At 37.8% G+C, this 21,356-nt stretch overlaps 1 protein-coding gene across 1 annotated transcript in view; it reads right to left on the bottom strand.

The window, feature by feature from the left end:
* Positions 1-21,356, bottom strand: part of LOC133537328 (neurogenic locus notch homolog protein 3-like) — a 90,249-nt gene that overhangs the window by 51,652 nt on the left and 17,241 nt on the right. The window contains exons 3-11 of the mRNA XM_061878360.1: positions 14,321-14,435; positions 14,154-14,241; positions 6,986-7,174; positions 6,223-6,328; positions 5,935-6,162; positions 5,766-5,858; positions 1,969-2,160; positions 1,719-1,829; positions 30-222 (exon numbers count right to left, since the gene is read on the bottom strand). Coding sequence (XP_061734344.1) covers positions 30-222; positions 1,719-1,829; positions 1,969-2,160; positions 5,766-5,858; positions 5,935-6,162; positions 6,223-6,328; positions 6,986-7,012 — 950 coding nt within the window. The 5' untranslated portion in view covers positions 7,013-7,174; positions 14,154-14,241; positions 14,321-14,435. The remainder of the gene's footprint in view (positions 1-29; positions 223-1,718; positions 1,830-1,968; positions 2,161-5,765; positions 5,859-5,934; positions 6,163-6,222; positions 6,329-6,985; positions 7,175-14,153; positions 14,242-14,320; positions 14,436-21,356) is intronic.

The following is a 21,356-nucleotide window of genomic DNA, read 5'->3' on the forward strand; positions in this document are numbered from 1 at the left end:
CAGTCGTGCCTAATGAAGTGTCTCCTCACCCTTGCATGCAGTCTACATCTGGAGCCCTTAGAGCGACCTGAGTGCAGGCTTTGCCCGCATGGCACTCTCTGCAGTCAGCCAAGTCCGCCTGACCCTCTAAGGGGTTGAAGGAGCCCGGTGGACACGGCACGGGGTCGCTTGCCCCCGCGGGACAGTAGAATCCAGCCGGGCATTTGAGACAGTCCTTCAAACCTGGTACAAAGACATTGCTGTCATACTGGCAAGTAAGACACACAAGATTTCATTCAGCTGAGGACTGCAACTTATATTTTAAAGCAGATAAAGCGTTAGATAAAACTGATGGAGTTTATCATGCATAGTTTCAACTCACTGCTGTTTTTTTTTTTCTTCTACATAACACGTCCCTGTCTGCCCTTTTTGCGTCCATCCGCTGCAATTCGTCATCTTTACCTCATGATTCATTGCAGCTGTATGGACACTGGCATATTTTTTGATATAATCACCAAGCTGATATGTTAAAGGCCTACTGAAAGCCACTACTAGCGACCACGCAGTCTGATAGTTTATAAATCAATGATGAAATATTAACATTGCAACACATGCCAATACGCCCTTTTTAGTTTACTAAATTGCAATTTTAAATTTCGCGCAAAGTATCATGTTGAAAATGTCGCGGTATGATGACGAGTGCGCGTGACGTCACGGATTGTAGCGGACATTTTGATCCAGTTTCGATCCCAGCTATGAGTAGTCTGCTTTAATCGCATAATTCCACAGTATTCTGGACATCGGTGTTGCTGAATCTTTTGCAATTTGTTCAATTAATAATGGAGACGTCAAAGAAGAAAGATGTAGATGGGAAGCGGTGTACTGCGGCCGCCTTTAGCAACACAAACACAGCCGGTGTTTCTTTGTTTACATTCGGCTCTTACCGTAGACATGAGCGGAGAGTTTGCGTCGTTCCTCCTGCAGCTGTGGACTCTCTTGCCTCCTCCCACCGGCCGCCACTGACCGTCGGATGCTTACACCATGTGGAGGGGGAAACAAAAAAAAAAAATCTCAACCCGGCTGCCTTGCCTCGTCGAGATACGTGGCTTCCCTCGGAGACGTTGGCGGTCACCACACCCCTCCGACTTTTAGGTACGTGTACGACCACATAATCTCACTAAAACACTAGTAACACAATAAGCAGATAAGGGATTTTCCAGAATTATCCTAGTAAATTTGTCTAATACCATCTGAATTGCTCCTACTGCCCTCGTCTTTTTTTTTCTAGTCCATTACTCTCACTTACCTCATCCACGAATCTTTCATCCTCGCTCAAATTAATGGGGAAATCTTCGCTTTCTCGGTCCGAATCGCCCTCGCTGCTGGTGGCCATGATTGTAAACAATGTTCAGATGTGAGGAGCTCCACAACCCGTGACGTCACGCGCACATCGTCTGCTACTTCCGGTACAGGCAAGGCTTTTTTATTAGCGACCAAAAGTTGGGAACTTTATCGTGGATGTTCTCTACTAAATCCTTTCTGCAAAAATATGGCAATATGGCGAAATGATCAAGTATGACACATAGAATGGACCTGCTATCCCCGTTTAAATAAGAACATCTCATTTCAGTAGGCCTTTAGGGAATAAGTTTTTATAGGGCATACAGGAGCATCATGATGACCGGAGGGATGATAAGGTGCTTGATTATCAGTTTGTGTAGAAGAGCACGTAAACCAACCTATGGCTCCTTGATTTGGGGTGAAAGTGCCTGAAGGACACACAACTTCCTCTCGAGTGCCGGCAGGACAGAATCTTCCTCGAGCGCAGGGCAAGCCAGGAGCCGAAGAACCTATCAAGACACAGGCAGAAGATATCCCACTAGTGCATTTTAAGTCAGAGCAATACGCTTTTAGAGTATTTTGTAATTACCCTCCTGTTTATTAAGTATGTCTTCCGCAATGTAGGTCAGCATTCATGCTGAAACTTACCTGCGGGACAAAACCGTCCTTCGCTGCATCTTTTACAAGCTGCCGTACTTGTCTGCCCCAGTTGTTCTCCTACTGTACCAGCTGGACAAGGTGACCCATGAGGGGTTGAGGTGCCCTCTTCACAGTAATAGCCTGGTGGGCACAAAAACTGGGTGGAGGGCCTGGATGAGCGACCTTCCAGACAGTAAAACCCTTTGAGGAAAGGACAAGAACACTTTTAACGAGGCATTGGTGCTGAATTTGGTAATCTTAGGTAAAGACCAAATCCCATGCAAGTACTGATTCTCTCACTGCAAAAACTGAAATCTAAGTAAGATTAAATACCTCAAATAAGGGTGATAATTGCTTATTTTCTGAGAGTTATTCTCACTAAGCAGATTTTTTTGTCAGAGTTTTTTACTTGTTTCAAGGGTTTTGTTCCTAAATGATCTCAGTAAGATATTACAGCTTGTTGCTGAGATTTGATGACCTATACTGAGTAAAACATGCTTGAAACTAGAAAATCAAATGTTGCAAAGCTGTGTCATCAACACTCACAAGTATAAAACCATTTTTTAAAGTAATAAGTTCTTATTGTAAGCATAAAAAAAAAAATCAGGACTTTGACACAATTGTGTCTCATAACTAAAACAGATGACAGCCAAATGGACTTTGCTGTTTTATTATCAATGAAACAATAGAAAAGATGTACTCATGTAGTAATACAGCTGGCACAGTACAGCAAACTGACAGTTAATATTTAAAGGCCTACTGAAATGAGATTTTCTTATTCAAACGGGGATAGCAGGTCCATTCTATGTGTCATACTTGATCATTTCGTGATATTGCCATATTTTTGCTGAAAGGATTTAGTAGAGAACATCGACGATAAAGTTCGCAACTTTTGGTCGCTAATAAAAAAAGCCTTGCCTGTACCAGAAGTAGCAGACGATGTGCGCGTGACGTCACGGGTTGTAGGGCTCCTCACATTGTTTACAAACATAGCCAGTAGCAGCTAGAGCTATTCGGACCGAGAAAGCGACAATTTCCCCATTAATTGGAGCGAGGATGAAAGATTCATGGATGAGGAAATTTAGTATGAAGGACTAGAAAAAAAAAAAAAAAGGCGATTGAGGTAGGAGCAATTCAGATGTTATTAGACACATTTACTAGGATAATTCTGGAAAATCCCTTATCTGCCTATTGTTTTACTGAGATTATACAGTACTTAAAGTCGGAGGGGTGTGGCCACGGGTGTGTTGACGCCAGAGTCTCAGAGGGAAGTCACGCGCTGCAGCAGGACGACGCTCCACTGGTGTCTCCGGTAAGACCACAATTTTCTCACCGAAAACTGCCGGTTGTCATTTGGTCGGGATCCATGTTCGCTTGACCGCTCGGATCCATAGTAAAGCTTCACATTCGGGAATTTTAAACAAGGAAACACCGTGTTTGTGTGGCTAAAGGCTAAAAGCTTCCCATCTTCATCTTTCTTCTTTGACGTCTCCATTATTAATTGAACAAATTGCAAAAGATTCAGCAACACAGATGTCCAAAATACTATTTAATCATGCGATTAAAGCAGACTACTTATAGCTTGGATAGGGCTGGAAAATAATGTCCGCTATAATCCGAGACGTCCAACGCACGCGTCATCACACGAGTCATCATATCGCGACGTTTTCAACACGACACTTTGCGTGAAATTTAGAATTACAATTTAGCAAACTAAAAAGGCCGTATTGGCATGTGTTGCAATGTTAATATTTCATCATTGATATATAAACTATCAGACTGCGTGGTCGCTAGTAGTGGCTTTCAGTAGGCCTTTAACATCTGACATTTCTAACAATTTATAACAGAAACGGTTCAAGCACAATCAGATAAATTCTTCAAAATTACAATATAACATTTTTTGGCCGGGGGCCGGGCTGTAAATATGCGCACTAATTGACTGAAAGAGCACGCACTTGGCGCGATGATGTCATGTTGTCGATGGAAATATGCATTTTTAGGCCATATAATAAAAATGCTGTCATGGATAAATATAATATACATTAAGTTGATCTGTCAAACATAGTGCCAACCTTAGAGACCGTGTGAGCAGCTTTGATTGCTCCAAAGCCAGTAGTAGTATAAGCTTGCTGGTTTCAAGAAATGTAATGCCGAGCGCATATCATTATATCAAGATAATGGCACTAGCATTTACTTCATTTAAAGGGGAACATTATCAGCAGACCTATGTAAGCGTCAATATATACCTTGATGGTGCAGAAAAAAGACCATCTTTTTTTTTAACCGATTTCCAAACTCTAAATGGGTGAATTTTGGCGAATTAAACGCCTTTCTGTTTATCTCGCTGGAAGCGATGACGTCAGAATGTGACGTCACCGATGTAACACACCCACCATTTTCATTTTCAACACATTACAAACACCGGGTCTCAGCTCTGTTATTTTCCGTTTTTTTGACTATTTTTTGGAACCTTGGAGACATCATGCCTCGTCGGTGTGTTGTCGGAGGGTGTAACAACACTAAAAGGGAGGGATTCAAGTTGCACCACTGGCCCGAAGATACGAAAGTGTCTGCCGCCAGACCCCCATTGAATGTGCCGGATTTTCTCCACATTTTACCGGCGATGCTAAGACAGACATGGCACAGAGATGTATGGATAACCTGCAGATGCATTTGCAACTATATTACGTTTCCTTCCACCCACATTTAATGCGAAACAAACACTTACCAATCGACAGATTTAAGTTGCTCCAGTGTCACAACATGCGAAAGTCATGATCGTTTGGTCCGCACATTTTACCGGCGATGCTAACGCAGCTATTCGGCCATGCTATGGCTATGAATAGCGTCAATAGCTATTCGCTCAATAGTTTCAGTTTCTTCTTCAATATTTTCATACTCCAACCATCCGTTTCAATACATGCATAATCTGTTGAATCGCTTAAGTCGCTGAAATCCGAGTTTGAATCCGAGCTAATGTCGCTATATCTTGCTGTGCTATTCCCATTGTTTGTTTACATTGGCAGCACTGTGTGACGTCACAGGGAAATGGCCAGTGTCTTCGCAGAGAGCCGAAAATAAGGCACTTTAAAGCTTTATTTAGGGATATTCCGAGACCGGTAAAATTTTGAAAAAAACTTCAAAAAATACAACAAGCCACTGGGAACTGATTTTTATTGTTTTTAACCCTTTTTAAATTGTGATAATGTTCCCCTTTAAGAATATTTTTTACCAAATTAAGCAAAAAGGTGTCTTTTTTTCAACCAAGAAAAGTGCACTTATTAGTGAAAAAATACTTATTTTCATTAAAGTTAGCTAATTTTACTTGTTTTGGAAAGTCTTGACAAGCCAAATGTTCTTGTTTTATTGGCAGATAATATTGATTAGTTCAAGTAAAATACCCCTAATTTTTTATTTAATTTTTGGCGCAGTGGGAGAGTGGCCGTGCGCAACCCGAGGGTCCCTGGTTCAAATCCCACCTAGTACCAACCTCGTCACGTCCGTTGTGTCCTGAGCAAGACACTTCACCCTTGCTCCTGATGGGTGCTGGTTGGCGCCTTGCATGGCAGCTCCCTCCATCAGTGTGTTAATGTGTGTGTGAATGGGTAAATGTGGAAGTAGTGTCAAAGCGCTTTGAGTACCTTGAAGGTAGAAAAGCGCTATACAAGTACAACCCATTTATTTATTTATTTATTTTTGAACACTGACTTTCTGCAGTGCTTACAATCAAACAGTACCACTTTTCTATAACATAACAAACTGCTTTGAATAATCTGACTTAATCAACAATCACATGAGTGTTCTACCTGCAGGACAAATCGTGCAGTTGGTCAGACCTTCTGTAGAACCATAAGTTCCTGCAGGACAAAGCACAGCTACACCTCCTTCGCAGTAATGACCTGTATTTAAAACACACAAATGTATAAACCTCGTCCTTTCAGTAGAAATGAACACTGCGATACTTTAAGCACTAACCTATTGGGCACACAAAACAGACGGAATCATCTTTCGAGTGTTTGTATGTGCCTGGTCCACATGCAATGGGTTGACTCGACCTCTGCTCCTGCGGGCTCTTGGGTAGTGCTGCCCCACACTGTGAGGCGCTGTTATTACACTGATGGCATGAAGTCTGGCCCAGTGAGGAAGACGAGCCAGGTGGACATGTGAGTGGTTGGGCCATACCACCTTCTGGGCAGTAATTCCCTGTGGTCATCAGGGGGTTATTGTTGTACTGGATTAAAAATGTGGTCATTGCTTCCTTACCTGCAGGACATTGAAGACATCGGATGGTGCACACGTTGGAATAAAAGCCTGGAGGACAGTCGTTACACTCCGTGTGATCAAAGTTAGGCTCCTTACCAGGCCCACACTGTGAAGCATGAAGATACAGGAAGCAAGCAGGAAGTGAATAAAACATGTGACTAAATACAGTGCAGTGTCTTGAGGTCAGTGTTTTTCAATCACTGTGCCGCGGCACACTAGCGTACCGTGCGATTATTTAATTTCACTTATTTGCACCTGGGGATAGGTTGATTGGCAACACTAAATTGGCCCTAGTGTGTGAATGTTGTCTGTCTATCTGTGTTGATGAGGTGGCGACTTGTCCACAAAGGATAAAAACAACTAAAATATTCTTGATTGCTAAAACAAAGTAGATGCGGGAAATATCGCTCAAAAGGAAGACATGAAACTGTTACAGGAAAATACCAAAAAAAGAGAAAAAGCCAGCAAAATAGGAGCGCAAGACAAGAAGTAAAACACTACACACAGGAAAACAGCAACAAACTCCAAATAAGTCAGAGTGTGATGTGACAGGTGGTGACAGTACACCTACTTTGAGACAAGAGCTATAGTGATGCATACTTGGTTATGCTTTAAAGTCATACCCAACAATTAAAACAACTTTTTACTGTCAACTGAGTTTCGTTTTTTAATAATTTCTGCTGGTGGTGTAGCTCCGGATTTTTTCAACGCAAAAAATGTGCCTTGGCTTAAAAAAAGGTTGAAAAACACTGCTGTATGTTACCTTGTGTGCATATCCAAATGTGCACATAGAATCCAGAGGACATGTTCGACAATGAAGGATCCCTTCTGGAGAATGTTTCCCAGGCGGGCATAATAACAGGCTCCCATCAGGTGGAAAGCAGGAGAAACCTGCTGGGCACAGCCTGCAGTCCACTCGGTCATCAGAGCTGATCAGACCTGGAAAACAAGGCTGCAGCACAGAGGAGGAACTGGTGACATTATACACAGCGCTGGTTTGGAGACACTTTCTCTTTCAATAGCATGAGAAACTGTCTCTAGACTTTTGACTGGTACTATTGATAAAGCATCATTCCTTACAGAACACCTGATCGTTGTGACACAAACCATGCATGTACAGTGTGTATGTTTTCTAGGGCTGCGAACCTTTGGGTGTCCCACGGTTCGATTCAATATCGATTCTCTGGGTCGCGATTTGATAATATATCGATTTTTTCGATTCAGCGTGATTTTCGATTCAAAAACGATATTTTTTCGATTTAAAACGATTCTGTATTTATTCAATACATAGGATTTCAGCAGGATCTACCCCAGTCTGCTGACATGCTAGCAGAGTAGATTTTTTTTTAAAAGCTTTTGTAATTATAAAGGACAATGTTTTATCAACCGATTGCAATAAATGTAAATTTGTTTTAACTATTGAACGAACCAAAAATATGACTTATTTCATCTTTGTGAAAACATTGGGGATGCAAGTGTAAGCCACTGTGACACTATTGTTCTTTTTTTACAATTTTTATAAATGTCTAATAATAATGTCAATGAAGGATTTTTAATCACTGCTATGCTGAAATCATAACTAATATTGATACTGTTGTTGATAATATTCATTTTTGTTTCACTACTTTTGGTTTGTTCTGTGTGGTGTTTGTGTCTTCTCTCAATTGCTCTGTTTATTGCAGTTCTGAGTGTTGCTGGGTCAGGTTTGGTTTTGGAATTGGAGTGCATTGTTATGGTATTGCTGTGTATTGTTTTGTTGGATTGATAAAAAAATAAAAATAAAAAGAGAAAAAAGAAAAAAAATCGATTTAAAAAAAAAAAAGGAGAATCGATTCTGAATCGCACAACGTATTCGAATCGATTTTTCCCCACACTCCTAATGTTTTCAGTCAAAAATTAAAAGGCAGTGAAATGAAAAAAATAAACAAATATGGTGTGTTTATTGTGTGAATGCTCCGAAGCATTCACACATATGGTTTTCTATAGCAAAATGTATCTATTTATTATTATCATTCTTCTCCAGATTTTGGCGCTCTACCTTCCACATTTTTCATCCGATTCAAAGCGTTCCAACTTCGAACTGTTCAACCTATTCAGGAATCGCGGGCTTTCCCTTGACAAATTCCATAAATTCCCAGATTTCCCAGAATTCTAGGTTTTCTGGGACATGATTTTTCCCCATTCTACATGAATTGGCTATTTTCCTAACTTTCACCATTTCCAAGTTGTTCCACCTATTCCAACCATTCCACCTTCAACAGATTCCACCATTCTGGAAATTCAAACTATAATTTTTACAAATTCAAAAAAATTTCCAACATTTTCCAGAATTCCTGAACTTCCAAAAACCTATTTCCAAAAAATATGGTTTTCTACACCAAAATAATCTATTATTTTAGTTCTTCTCCAGATTTTGGCGCGCTCTACCTTCCACATTTTTCATCCGATTCAAAGCGTTCTAACTTCAAACTGTTCAACCTATTCAACAATCACGGGCTTTCCCTTCCAAAAATTCCCACAATTCCAGGTTTTCTGGGACATAATTTTTTCCCATTCTATATGAATGGACGATTTCTCTAACTTTCACCATTTCCACATTTTTCAACCTATTCAAACTATTCCACCTTCAACAGATTCCACCATTCTGGAAATTCAAACTATCATTTTTCCGAGTTAAAAAAAATTCCTGAATTTTCCAGAATTCCTGATTTTCCAAAGCCCTATTTCCACTCTTATTTCTGGCGCGTACTCCTTCCACATTTTTCAACGCATTTCAACCGTTCTACCGTCAAATCAGGACAAAAAACTAAGTGGTTTTTTGAACTGGAAAAATTCCTGGATTTCCCAAAATTCCAGGAATTCCGTAATACCATTTCTCAATTCAACATGTTACTACTTCAACATTTTTCGACCGATTTGTAAAAATTCAACACCAACCATTTAAAGTCATTCAGAACATTTGTTTACCATTTTCAAAAAAATTCCTGCTTTTCCCAAAATTCCCATTTTTTTCTGAAATTCCCATTGAAATCAATGGGATATTCTACAAAGTTCCACAATTCCCACAATTTTCGTCTGATTCAAACTGTTCCAACTTCAAAATATGCAGCCCATTCGGGAATTGTGTGGTCCTTTTCAACAATTCTAAAAAAAAACATTCCCGGATTTCCCATAATTCCTTTTTTTTTTTTTTTTTTTTTTTTTTTTTTTTTGCATTTTCCCCATGCAAAATGAACTAGCCATTTTTCTAAAAATTACACAATTTCCACATTCTTCAACCGATTCAAACCATTTCATCTTCAACACATTCAACTCATCCTGGACATTCAAACTACCATTTTTCCACATTCAACACATTTCCAGGAGTTCCCGTTTTTGTTAACCTATTTCCACACTTCTTAAGTTCGACTACTGCTTTCACATTTTTCAACCCATTTCAACCGTTCACCGTCAAAACACTCTTAATCAGGACAAAAAACAAAGTTGTTTTTAGACTGGAAAAATTCCCGGTTTTCCCAAAATTCCAGGAATTCCGTAATACCATTTCTCAATTCAACATGTTACTACTTCAACATTTTTGACCGATTTGAAAAAATTCAACACCAACCATTTCAAGTCATTCAGAACATTTAAGTTGTTTACCATTTTCAAAAAAATTCCTGCTTTTCCCAAAATTCCCATTTTTTTCTAAAATTCCAATTGAAATCAATGGGATATTCTACAAAGTTCCACAATTCCCACAATTTTCGTCTGATTCAAACTGTTCCAACTTCAAAATATTCAGCGTGTTCGGGAATTGTTTGGTTTACTTCAACAATTCAAAAAAAAAAATCCCATATTCCCCATAATTACTTTTTTTTTTTTGCATTTTCCCCATTCAAAATGAACTAGCCATTTTTCTAAAAATTACACAATTCCCACATTCTTCAACCGATTCAAACCATTTCATCTTCAACACATTCAACTCATCCTGGACATTCAAACTACCATTTTTCCACATTCAACACATTTCCAGGAGTTCCCGTTTTTGTTAACCTATTTCCACACTTCTTAAGTTCGACTACTGCTTTCACATTTTTCAACCCATTTCAACCGTTCACCGTCAAAACACTCTTAATCAGGACAAAAAACAAAGTTGTTTTTAGACTGGAAAAATTCCCGGTTTTCCCAAAATTCCAGGAATTCCGTAATACCATTTCTCAATTCAACATGTTACTACTTCAACATTTTTGACCGATTTGAAAAAATTCAACACCAACCATTTCAAGTCATTCAGAACATTTAAGTTGTTTACCATTTTCAAAAAAATTCCTGCTTTTCCCAAAATTCCCATTTTTTTCTAAAATTCCAATTGAAATCAATGGGATATTCTACAAAGTTCCACAATTCCCACAATTTTCGTCTGATTCAAACTGTTCCAACTTCAAAATATTCAGCGTGTTCGGGAATTGTTTGGTTTACTTCAACAATTCAAAAAAAAAAATCCCATATTCCCCATAATTACTTTTTTTTTTTTGCATTTTCCCCATTCAAAATGAACTAGCCATTTTTCTAAAAATTACACAATTCCCACATTCTTCAACCGATTCAAACCATTTCATCTTCAACACATTCAACTCATCTTTGACATTCAAACTAACATTTTTCCACATTCAACACATTTCCAGGAGTTCCCGTATTTGGTAACCTATTTCCACACTTCTTAAGTTCGACTACTCCTTTCACATTTTTCAACCCATTTCAATCATTCACCGTCAAAACACTCCTCTTAACCAAGACAAAAAACTAAGTTGTTTTTTGAACAGGAAAAATTCCGGTTTTCCCAAAATTCTAGGAATTCCGTAATACCATTTCTCAATTCAACATGTTACTACTTCAACATATTGTGACCGATTTGTAAAAATTCAACACCAACCATTTCAAGTCATTCAGAACATTTGTTTACCATTTTCAAAAAAATTCCAGCTTTTCCCAAAATTCCCATTTTTTTCTGAAATTCCCATTGAAATCAATGGGATATTCTACAAAGTTCCACAATTCCCACAATTTTCGTCTGATTCAAACTGTTCCAACTTCAAAATATGCAGCCCATTCGGGAATTGTGTGGTCCTTTTCAACAATTCTAAAAAAAAACATTCCCGGATTTCCCATAATTCCTTTTTTTTTTTTTTTTTTTTTTTTTGCATTTTCCCCATGCAAAATGAACTAGCCATTTTTCTAAAAATTACACAATTTCCACATTCTTCAACCGATTCAAACCATTTCATCTTCAACACATTCAACTCATCCTGGACATTCAAACTACCATTTTTCCACATTCAACACATTTCCAGGAGTTCCCGTTTTTGTTAACCTATTTCCACACTTCTTAAGTTCGACTACTGCTTTCACATTTTTCAACCCATTTCAACCGTTCACCGTCAAAACACTCTTAATCAGGACAGAAAACAAAGTTGTTTTTAGACTGGAAAAATTCCCGGTTTTCCCAAAATTCCAGGAATTCCGTAATACCATTTCTCAATTCAACATGTTACTACTTCAACATTTTTGACCGATTTGAAAAAATTCAACACCAACCATTTCAAGTCATTCAGAACATTTAAGTTGTTTACCATTTTCAAAAAAATTCCTGCTTTTCCCAAAATTCCCATTTTTTTCTAAAATTCCAATTGAAATCAATGGGATATTCTACAAAGTTCCACAATTCCCACAATTTTCGTCTGATTCAAACTGTTCCAACTTCAAAATATTCAGCGTGTTCGGGAATTGTTTGGTTTACTTCAACAATTCAAAAAAAAAAATCCCATATTCCCCATAATTACTTTTTTTTTTTTGCATTTTCCCCATTCAAAATGAACTAGCCATTTTTCTAAAAATTACACAATTCCCACATTCTTCAACCGATTCAAACCATTTCATCTTCAACACATTCAACTCATCTTTGACATTCAAACTAACATTTTTCCACATTCAACACATTTCCAGGAGTTCCCGTATTTGGTAACCTATTTCCACACTTCTTAAGTTCGACTACTCCTTTCACATTTTTCAACCCATTTCAATCATTCACCGTCAAAACACTCCTCTTAACCAAGACAAAAAACTAAGTTGTTTTTTGAACAGGAAAAATTCCGGTTTTCCCAAAATTCTAGGAATTCCGTAATACCATTTCTCAATTCAACATGTTACTACTTCAACATATTGTGACCGATTTGTAAAAATTCAACACCAACCATTTCAAGTCATTCAGAACATTTAAGTTGTTTACCATTTTCAAAAAAATTCCTGCTTTTCCCAAAATTCCCATTTTTTTCTGAAATTCCCATTGAAATCAATGGGATATTCTACAAAGTTCCACAATTCCCACAAATTTCGTCTGACTCAAACTGCTCCAACTTCAAAATATTCAGCCTGTTCGGGAATTTTGTGGTTTACTTCAACAATTCTAATGTATTTGTTTTTTTGCATTTTCCCCATTCAAAATGAACTAGCCATTTTTCTAAATTCCACAATTCCCACATTCTCCAACCGATTCAAACCATTTCATCTTCAACACATTCAACTCATCCTGGACATTCAAACTAACATTTTTCTACATTCAACACATTTCCAGGAGTTCCCGTTTTTGGTAACCTATTTCCACACTTCTTAAGTTCGACTACTCCTTTCACATTTTTCAACCCATTTCAATCATTCACCGTCAAAATACTCCTCTTAACCAAGACAAAAAACTAAGTTGTTTTTTGAACAGGAAAAATTCCGGTTTTCCCAAAATTCTAGGAATTCCGTAATACCATTTCTCAATTCAACATGTTACTACTTCAACATATTGTGACCGATTTGTAAAAATTCAACACTAGCTATTTCAAGTCATTCAGAACATTTAAGTTGTTTAACCATTTTCCAAAAAATTCCTGCTTTTCCCAAAATTCCCATTTTTTTCAGAAATTCCCATTGATTTCAAAGTTAAATAAATAAATGATAAATGGGTTGTACTTGTATAGCGCTTTTCTACCTTCAAGGTACTCAAAGCGCTTTGACACTATTTCCACATTTACCCATTCACACACACATTTACACACTGATGGAGGGAGCTGCCATGCAAGGCGCCAACCAGCACCCATCAGGAGCAAGGGCGAAGTGTCTTGCTCAGGACACAACGGACGTGACGAAGTTGGTACTATGTGGGATTTGAACCAGGGACCCTCGGGTTGCGCACGGCCACTCTCCCACTGCGCAATTTTCGTCTGATTCAAACTGTTCCAACTTCAAAATATTCAGCCTGTTTGGGAATTGTGTGATTTACTTCAACAATTCCCCAAAAAATTCCCGGATTTTCCATATTTACTTTTTTATTTTATTTTTTGCATTTTCCCCATTGAAAATGAATTGGCCATTTTTCTAAATTCCACAATCCCCACATTCTTCAACGGGTTCAAACCATTTCATCTTCAACACATTCAACTCATCCTGGACATTCAAACTACCATTTTTCCACATTTAACACATTTCCAGGAGTTCCCGTTTTTGGCACCCTAGTTCCACCCTCCCTAAGTTTGACTATTCCTTTCACATTTTTCAACCGTTCACCGTCAAAACACTCATATTCAGGAAAAAAAAAACAAGTTGAAATGAACGGGACATTTTTCCAAGTTGCACAATTCCCACATTTTTCAACCTATTCAAACCATTCCAACATTAAAACATTCCACTCATCCTGGACATTTCTAACACTATCCCAAGTTCCAAACCAAATACTGGTTTCCCTGGAAATTCAAACTCTTCAACATTCAAACTAATTCAGTGTTTAAAGAATTTCAACATTCATACCATTCTTACATTCTGTCAGCATTTTAGTTCAACTTCACCATTGGATCATTCACATGCAATTCCCTGAGGAATTGCCAGTTCTAGTTTTTGGTGTACCGTACCTTGCAATCGTTGATGCTGCCTCTCCCTACATATGGATTGAATGTTCCTGGTGGGCATCTCTGAGCAGCAGATAGATTTCCAGGACAACTGTAAAACATAAACAAATCCACTAAATATCACAGTGTACTTTCAGTATAGCATTGCATAGTGGTTGTTGAAGGCTTACAAATGACCGGAGGGGCACTCTAAACAAAGCTGGTTGGAGAAGTACGTTCTCTCAGGACACGGATCTCGGCCAATCACTACATTGATGGACACATCTGCACTTTCTTCAGTTGATTCTTTAAAATGGTAAAGAAATGTTACTTCCAATATCGCACATTACAGCAATTAAGTGCATCTTCTGAAGAGAAAATACTATAAAAATGAAACTTGGACATACTGCAGAGTAGTCAGTGTGCAGCTTGTGTAGTAGATTGAAAATGACTCAACACAGCCTACATTGTGAATTAAGTGTGAATATTTAGTGTGAGCACTAGAGATGCGCGGATAGGCAATTATATCATCCGCAACCGCGTCACCAAAGTAGTCATCCGCCCGCCGTCCACCCGAACCAACATTTTATCAGAAACGCATCCGCCCGCCACCCGCCCGCTGAAATACATCAGAGGTTGGCCACCTTTACCACTCACAGAGCTGTCTAAACCCGTTTCACAGAGTAACGAAGACAATTGGAGCCGCTAACGTTCTCGCGATAATTCAATTGGCGTTCATCCTGATGACAAGAATATGGCATACAAGAATATGGGCATGCTGTTAAGCCATTGCCTTTGACACCTACATCAACATGTACACACCGATTGATAGTCCAGCAACATGTTGTGTGCAGCTTCCGCAATCACACGTACAAGATTGAAAGGCATACTGGGTGACACAGAGTACACTGATGGTTCTAATATAAACAACTTTAACACTTACTAATATGCGCCACGCTGTGAAGCAACACCAAACAAGATTGACAAACACATTTCGGGAGAACATCCTCACGGTAACACAAGATAAACGCAACACAACAAATACCCAGAATCTTTTGTATCCGTGACACATCCTGAATATATTTTACTCCCCTGCGCCCCCAACCCCGCCCACCTTACCGACGCACGCGGGTTTGCTGCTAGCGGGGTGTATAAAATAGTCAGGAAGTGTCATGGATAAAAAGGATTCTGGGTATTTGTTGTGTTGCGTTTATGTTGTGTTACTGGGAGGATGTCCTCCCGAAATGTGTTTGTCAATCTTGTTTGGTGTGGCGCATATTACAAAGAGTGTTAAAATTGTTTATATCACAACCATTAGTATACTCTGTGTCACCCAGTATGCCTTGCAGTCGTGTGTGTGTTGCTGGACTGACAAGCAGATCGTACATCCTGTAGAGGGCGACAAAGTCAATGACTTCATAGCACGCCCTAATACTTATTGTCTGCGTGACTGCCGGTAGTCATTCTAGAGAATTTAGGGTCTCCTATTGTCTTCTTCGCTTTGTGACTCGGGTCTTAAATGGCTCTTTGATTGGCAAAGGATACCGATCCCAGAACCATGTATATAAAATATTTCCGGATGATTCAACCACCACCTGCCCGAATCTAATTAAAATAAATTTTTTCATCATGTCACCCGCCCGACCCGCGGTTTATCCGCGGACTCCGTGGATGAGACCGCAAACCGCACATCTCTAGTGATCACTGTTATTCTTACAGTGCCCCTCTAATGATGACAACACTTATTTCATAGTTCTGGACCTAAAAAATGATGTCAACAGGTAAAATTCGCCCTCAAAATAGACACAGTGGTGATTTTAGGATTGTTTTCTATCAAGTTTCAGCATACTTTGAAATTGCTTGCTTTTACAGTAGCTCCAAAAAGTGGGTGGGCCCGCATCAGCCGAATGACATCACCTACAGAAGAGTGCAGGCAATTTTATATTGTGTAGGAAGTTTTTTGATTGCATCGTCATTCCAAATCACAATATTTTCATGCAACATGTAAATAATTTATCAAATATATCTGCCAGACGCATTGTGGCAGGTTGCAATAGAACTAAAGAAGGGGTCAGTCGGCCGTTAATTGGTCCCGGATATGACAGCGATAAATGCATTTAGTAGGAATCATAACAAAATTTTAAAAAAAATTTAACAATATGAGAGCTCTCTATAGATTAAATAACACCCTTTAGTAACCATTACACTATTTTAATCCAATACATTAATGCTGCCTGAGGCCGAGCCAATCAGTGGCCACAATACTGAACGGTGTAATTTAATTGGTCTGGTCTCATTTAGTGGCAAATACTACTGTAGTGTTGATATTTTTTAATTAATTTTCCTATTTTTATTCTTAAAAAATGCTTAATTTTGGCCAACATTATGTAATATTTTGATAGCTGGAGCATTAAAAAAAACAGTTTACTACCTTCTAAATATGTTGTTCGATATTATGACATGAAATAACACCTTTTGGTCACCTTTAAATTCCTTTATCAATTATCGTAATGCTGCGTAAGACTGAGCCAATCAGTGACCAAGATACTTAACAGCATGATCTCATTGGTTTGGCCTCATCTAGTGGCCAATACTACAGTAGGGTTGATATTTTTAATTAATTTAGCCATTTTACACTTGAAAGTGCTTAATTTAGGGCAAAAATGTTGTAGATTATCCTTACAAAAAACAAATGAGGTAAAAAATGATGAATATTATATTTGAAACGCACTGTGGCGAGAGGCGACTTTACTCCAAACCCTATAGTACATGGGTGTCAAACTCTGGCCCGCGGGCCAAATTTGGTCCGCCGTGTAATTTCATTTGGCCCTTGAGGCAAAATCAAATTAACATTGCATATTTGATCAACAGCCATACAGGTCACACTGAAAGTGGCTGTATAAACAACTTCAACACTGTTACAAATGTGCGCCACACTGTGAACCCTGACCAGACAAGAATGACAAACACAATTCGGGAGAACAACCGCACCGAAACACAATAGAACAAATACCCAGAAACCCTTGCAGCACTAACTCTTCCGAGACGCTACAATATCCACCCCCGTTACCACCGAACCCCGCCACCCCCCAACCACCTCATTGTTATTTTATTTTCAAATTTATTAGCTAGTGGAAAAAGTTCATGTTGATATTTACTTCAGAAGGTTGCAAATAGAAAAGATGCATTACATTTTTTATTTAAATTTTATTTCTGTGATGTTTTTTTGTTTGTTTTTTGAAAGTTGATTTTGCACTACTAGGTTATATAAGCGATGTTAAAGCAAATCATTGTAGCAAACTGAGCAAAAATTAAAGTTTCATTCATTCACTTTCTCTTGCTACTTCAAGGCTTGAATGTTTGATTCATTCCTTATTGTTATTTTACTTTCAATATTTTACTTTATTGGCCTTTGGAAAAAGTTTATTTTGATATTTACCTCAGAAGGCTGCAAATAGAAAAGAGGCATTACATTTGTATTAAAATTTTATTTGATATGCCATTGATATTTTTTAATTATTGTTATTATTATTTGAAATTCAATTTTGCATGTCACTGTAAAGTTATATAAGCCTTGCTTGTTCAATATTCAATACAAACTTGTTTGGGTCCCTATTAAAATGTTAATTTGTTCAACCTTGGCCCGCGGCTTTGTCCGGTTAAAAATGTTGGCCCACTCTGTATTTGAGTTTGACACCCCTGCTATAGTATGACTTCCCCAGTTATCAAAGTAATTTTAAATTCAGTTTTACACATTAACAAAAAATTACAAAAATGTGCAGTTACACAACCTCATGTCTTGTTAAAGTGTCTTCCCGCTAGAAAAATGTTGAGTGAATTAACCAGAGAGACTGCGACCTCTGCATGATTTATAGCCGCAGAACCCATTAAACCACATTCTATTAAAGTGCCAATAACTTCCTTATTTACCTTTTAAAGCAGAGAAAAATTAAATCCGTGATTATGTAGGGTGGAAATCAGGGCTGCGGGGAACGTTCATGTTTTTAAGAGCAGGATTGGTATCATCACAAAAAACATGACAAATAAGGTACGAATCAAACATCAACTCTATATGCTCATACTTCAAAAGAAATCCATTAGAATTGTAAATTATGTGGATTATCATGACCATACTAATGCTCTGTTTATTAAATTAAAAACATTAAAACTGGGGCTGCAAATCTTTTAGTGTTCCACGATTCAATTCAATATCAATTTTTGGGATCACGATTCGATTCAAAATCGATTTTTTTTTTTCAATTCAACACGATTCTCGATTCAAAAACAATTTTTTACCGATTTAAAAGGATTCTCTATTCATTCATACATAGGATTTCAGCAGGATCTACCCCAGTCTGCTGACCTGCAAGCACAGTAGTAGATTTTTGTAAAAAGCTTTTATAATTGTAAAGGACAATGTTTTATCAACTGATTGCAATAATGCAAATTTGTTTTAACTATTAAACGAACCAAAAATATGACTTATTTTATCTTTGTGAAAACATTGGACACAGTGTGTTGTCAAGCTTCTGAGATGCGATGCAAGTGTAAGTCACTGTGACACTATTGTTCTTTTTTTTTATTTTTATAAATGTTTAATGATAATGTCAATGAAGGCTTTTTAATCACTGCTATGCTGAAATTATAACTAATATTGATACTGTTGTTGATAATATTGTTGATAATATTAATTTTTGTTTCACTACTTTTGGTTTGTTATGTGTCGTGTTTGTGTCTTCTCTCAATTGCTCTGTTTATTGCAGTTCTGAGTGTTGCTGGGTCAGGTTTGGTTTTGGAATGCATTTGTATGGTATTGCTGTGTATTGTTTTGTTGGATTGACAAAAAAATAAAACAAAAATAAATAGAATTTTAAAAAATGAGAATCGATTCTGAATCTCACAACGTGAGAATCGCGATTCCAATTCGAATCGATTTTTTCCCACACCCCTAATTAAAACCGCACGATCTTGTTGACCTCAACATTGCTATTGTGACGGAACAAAGCTCATAAACCACATGCTGCCTGGGCGTCTACAGGAGAGGTTCAAACCTAGGTAGAGTCCCTATGACCTCAGAGGTTCAGCTGTCTTTCAGAAAGCAAACATGAGAACGAGCTTAAAAAGTAGATGTGTTTCTGTCTGTTCATCTGTGGAACAGTTTGGACGATTCCTAATATGTTCCAGTTCCACTCAAACATTTAAAAAACACTTTAAGACAAATGTTTTGGAAAAATATATCACTCTTGAATCAACACAGCAGTTAACATTATGATCAATGTTAATTAAAAACTAATTGTGGGATTTCAATAATAATGGAAGTATAATTGTTTGTATATAGTATTTAATTGCACAAAGGTTTCAACACGTGTACAGGGATATTTCACATGCCTTTACAGTGTATATAATTGAACAGTGTTTATGTTGTGTACAATGTGTATTTATAATACGTTGTGCAAAGGAAATTTCATAATTTTTGGAAGCTCATCTTGTATTTGACATTGTTCATAGGGTTAGGCGCGATAAGTGTTCAAATTCAGCCTAAACCCTTTCGGTCTGCAACATTTTCAATTTATGAATGTATTTATGTAAAACTGTTTGTTTATTTTGTTGACCACTGAAAGAAGAAATAATAAACTAAACTAAGAGCAGGCTTAAGACACACCTTTTTTATTTGGCTTTTACCTGATTTTATTTTGTGAAGTCATTTGTATTTTACTTGCTATCCTATTAGTTATGCAAGATTTTATTTTGTTGTATTTATTTATTATTTATTTACTGTATATATATATATACACACACATTTATATATATATATATATATATATATATATATATATATTTTTTTTTTTTCTATTAATCTGTATATGTCTTACTTGTATTTTATTCTTTATCTTTTCACATGGGTCTTACTATTTTACAAGTTTTATTATTTTTATTTGCCGATGTTCCTCAGAATAGCAATCTACCTCAGAGGTTATCGGCCGTGCTTGTGGAGGCGCTTTTGTGTCAGCATCCTGGTGGCCATGGTTTGATGACCTCCTGGTGCAGATGGCCCATGTGATAGTTGCATTCAAAAAAGCGGTTATTCATCCTCTCCTTAAAAGACCTAACCTCGATCCTGACCTCATGGTAAACTACCGACCGGTGTCTCACCTTCCCTTTATTTCGAAAATCCTCGAAAAAATTGTTGCAGAGCAGCTAAATGAGCACTTAGCGTTTAACAATCTATGTGAAACCTTTCAATCCGGTTTCAGGGCAAATCACTCGACTGAGACAGCCCTCGCAAAATTGACTAATGATCTATTGCTAACGATGGACTCTGATGCGTCATCTATGTTGCTGCTCCTCGATCTTAGCGCTGCTTTCGATACCGTCGATCATAATATTTTATTAGAACGTATCAAAACACGAATTGGTATGTCAGACTTAGCCCTGTCTTGGTTTAACTCTTATCTTACTGATAGGATGCAGTGCGTCTCCTATAACAATGTGACCTCGGACTATGTTAAGGTAACGTGTGGAGTTCCCCAGGGTTCGGTCCTTGGCCCTGTACTCTTGAGCATCTACATGCTGCCGCTGGGTGACGTCATACGCAAATACGGTATTAGCTTTCACTGTTATGCTGATGACACCCAACTCTACATGCCCCTAAAGCTGACCAAGACGCCGGACTGTAGTCAGTTGGAGGCGTGTCTTAATGAAATTAAACAATGGATGTCCGCTAACTTTTTGCAACTTAATGCCAAAAAAACGGAAATGCTGATTATCGGTCCTGCTAGACACCGACCTCTATTTAATAATACAACTTTAACATTTGACAACCAAATAATAAAACAAAGTGACTCTGTAAAAAATCTGGGTATCATCTTCGACCCAACTCTCTCCTTTGAGTCACACATTAAAAGCGTTACTAAAATGGCCTTCTTTCATCTCCGTAATATCGCTAAAATTCGCTCCATTTTGTCCACTAAAGACGCCGAGATCATTATCCATGCGTTTGTTACGTCTCGTCTCGATTACTGTAACGTATTATTTTCGGGTCTCCCCATGTCTAGCATTAAAAGATTACAGTTGGTACAAAATGCGGCTGCTAGACTTTTGACAAGAACAAGAAAGTTTGATCATATTACGCCTGTACTGTATATACCTTTATATACATATATACATACATATATACCTATACTGTATATACCTTTATATACATATATACATACATATATACCTATA

Source organism: Nerophis ophidion, linkage group LG18, assembly GCF_033978795.1.
Source record: "Nerophis ophidion isolate RoL-2023_Sa linkage group LG18, RoL_Noph_v1.0, whole genome shotgun sequence".
In the NCBI taxonomy this organism is placed as follows: Eukaryota; Metazoa; Chordata; class Actinopteri; order Syngnathiformes; family Syngnathidae; genus Nerophis; species Nerophis ophidion.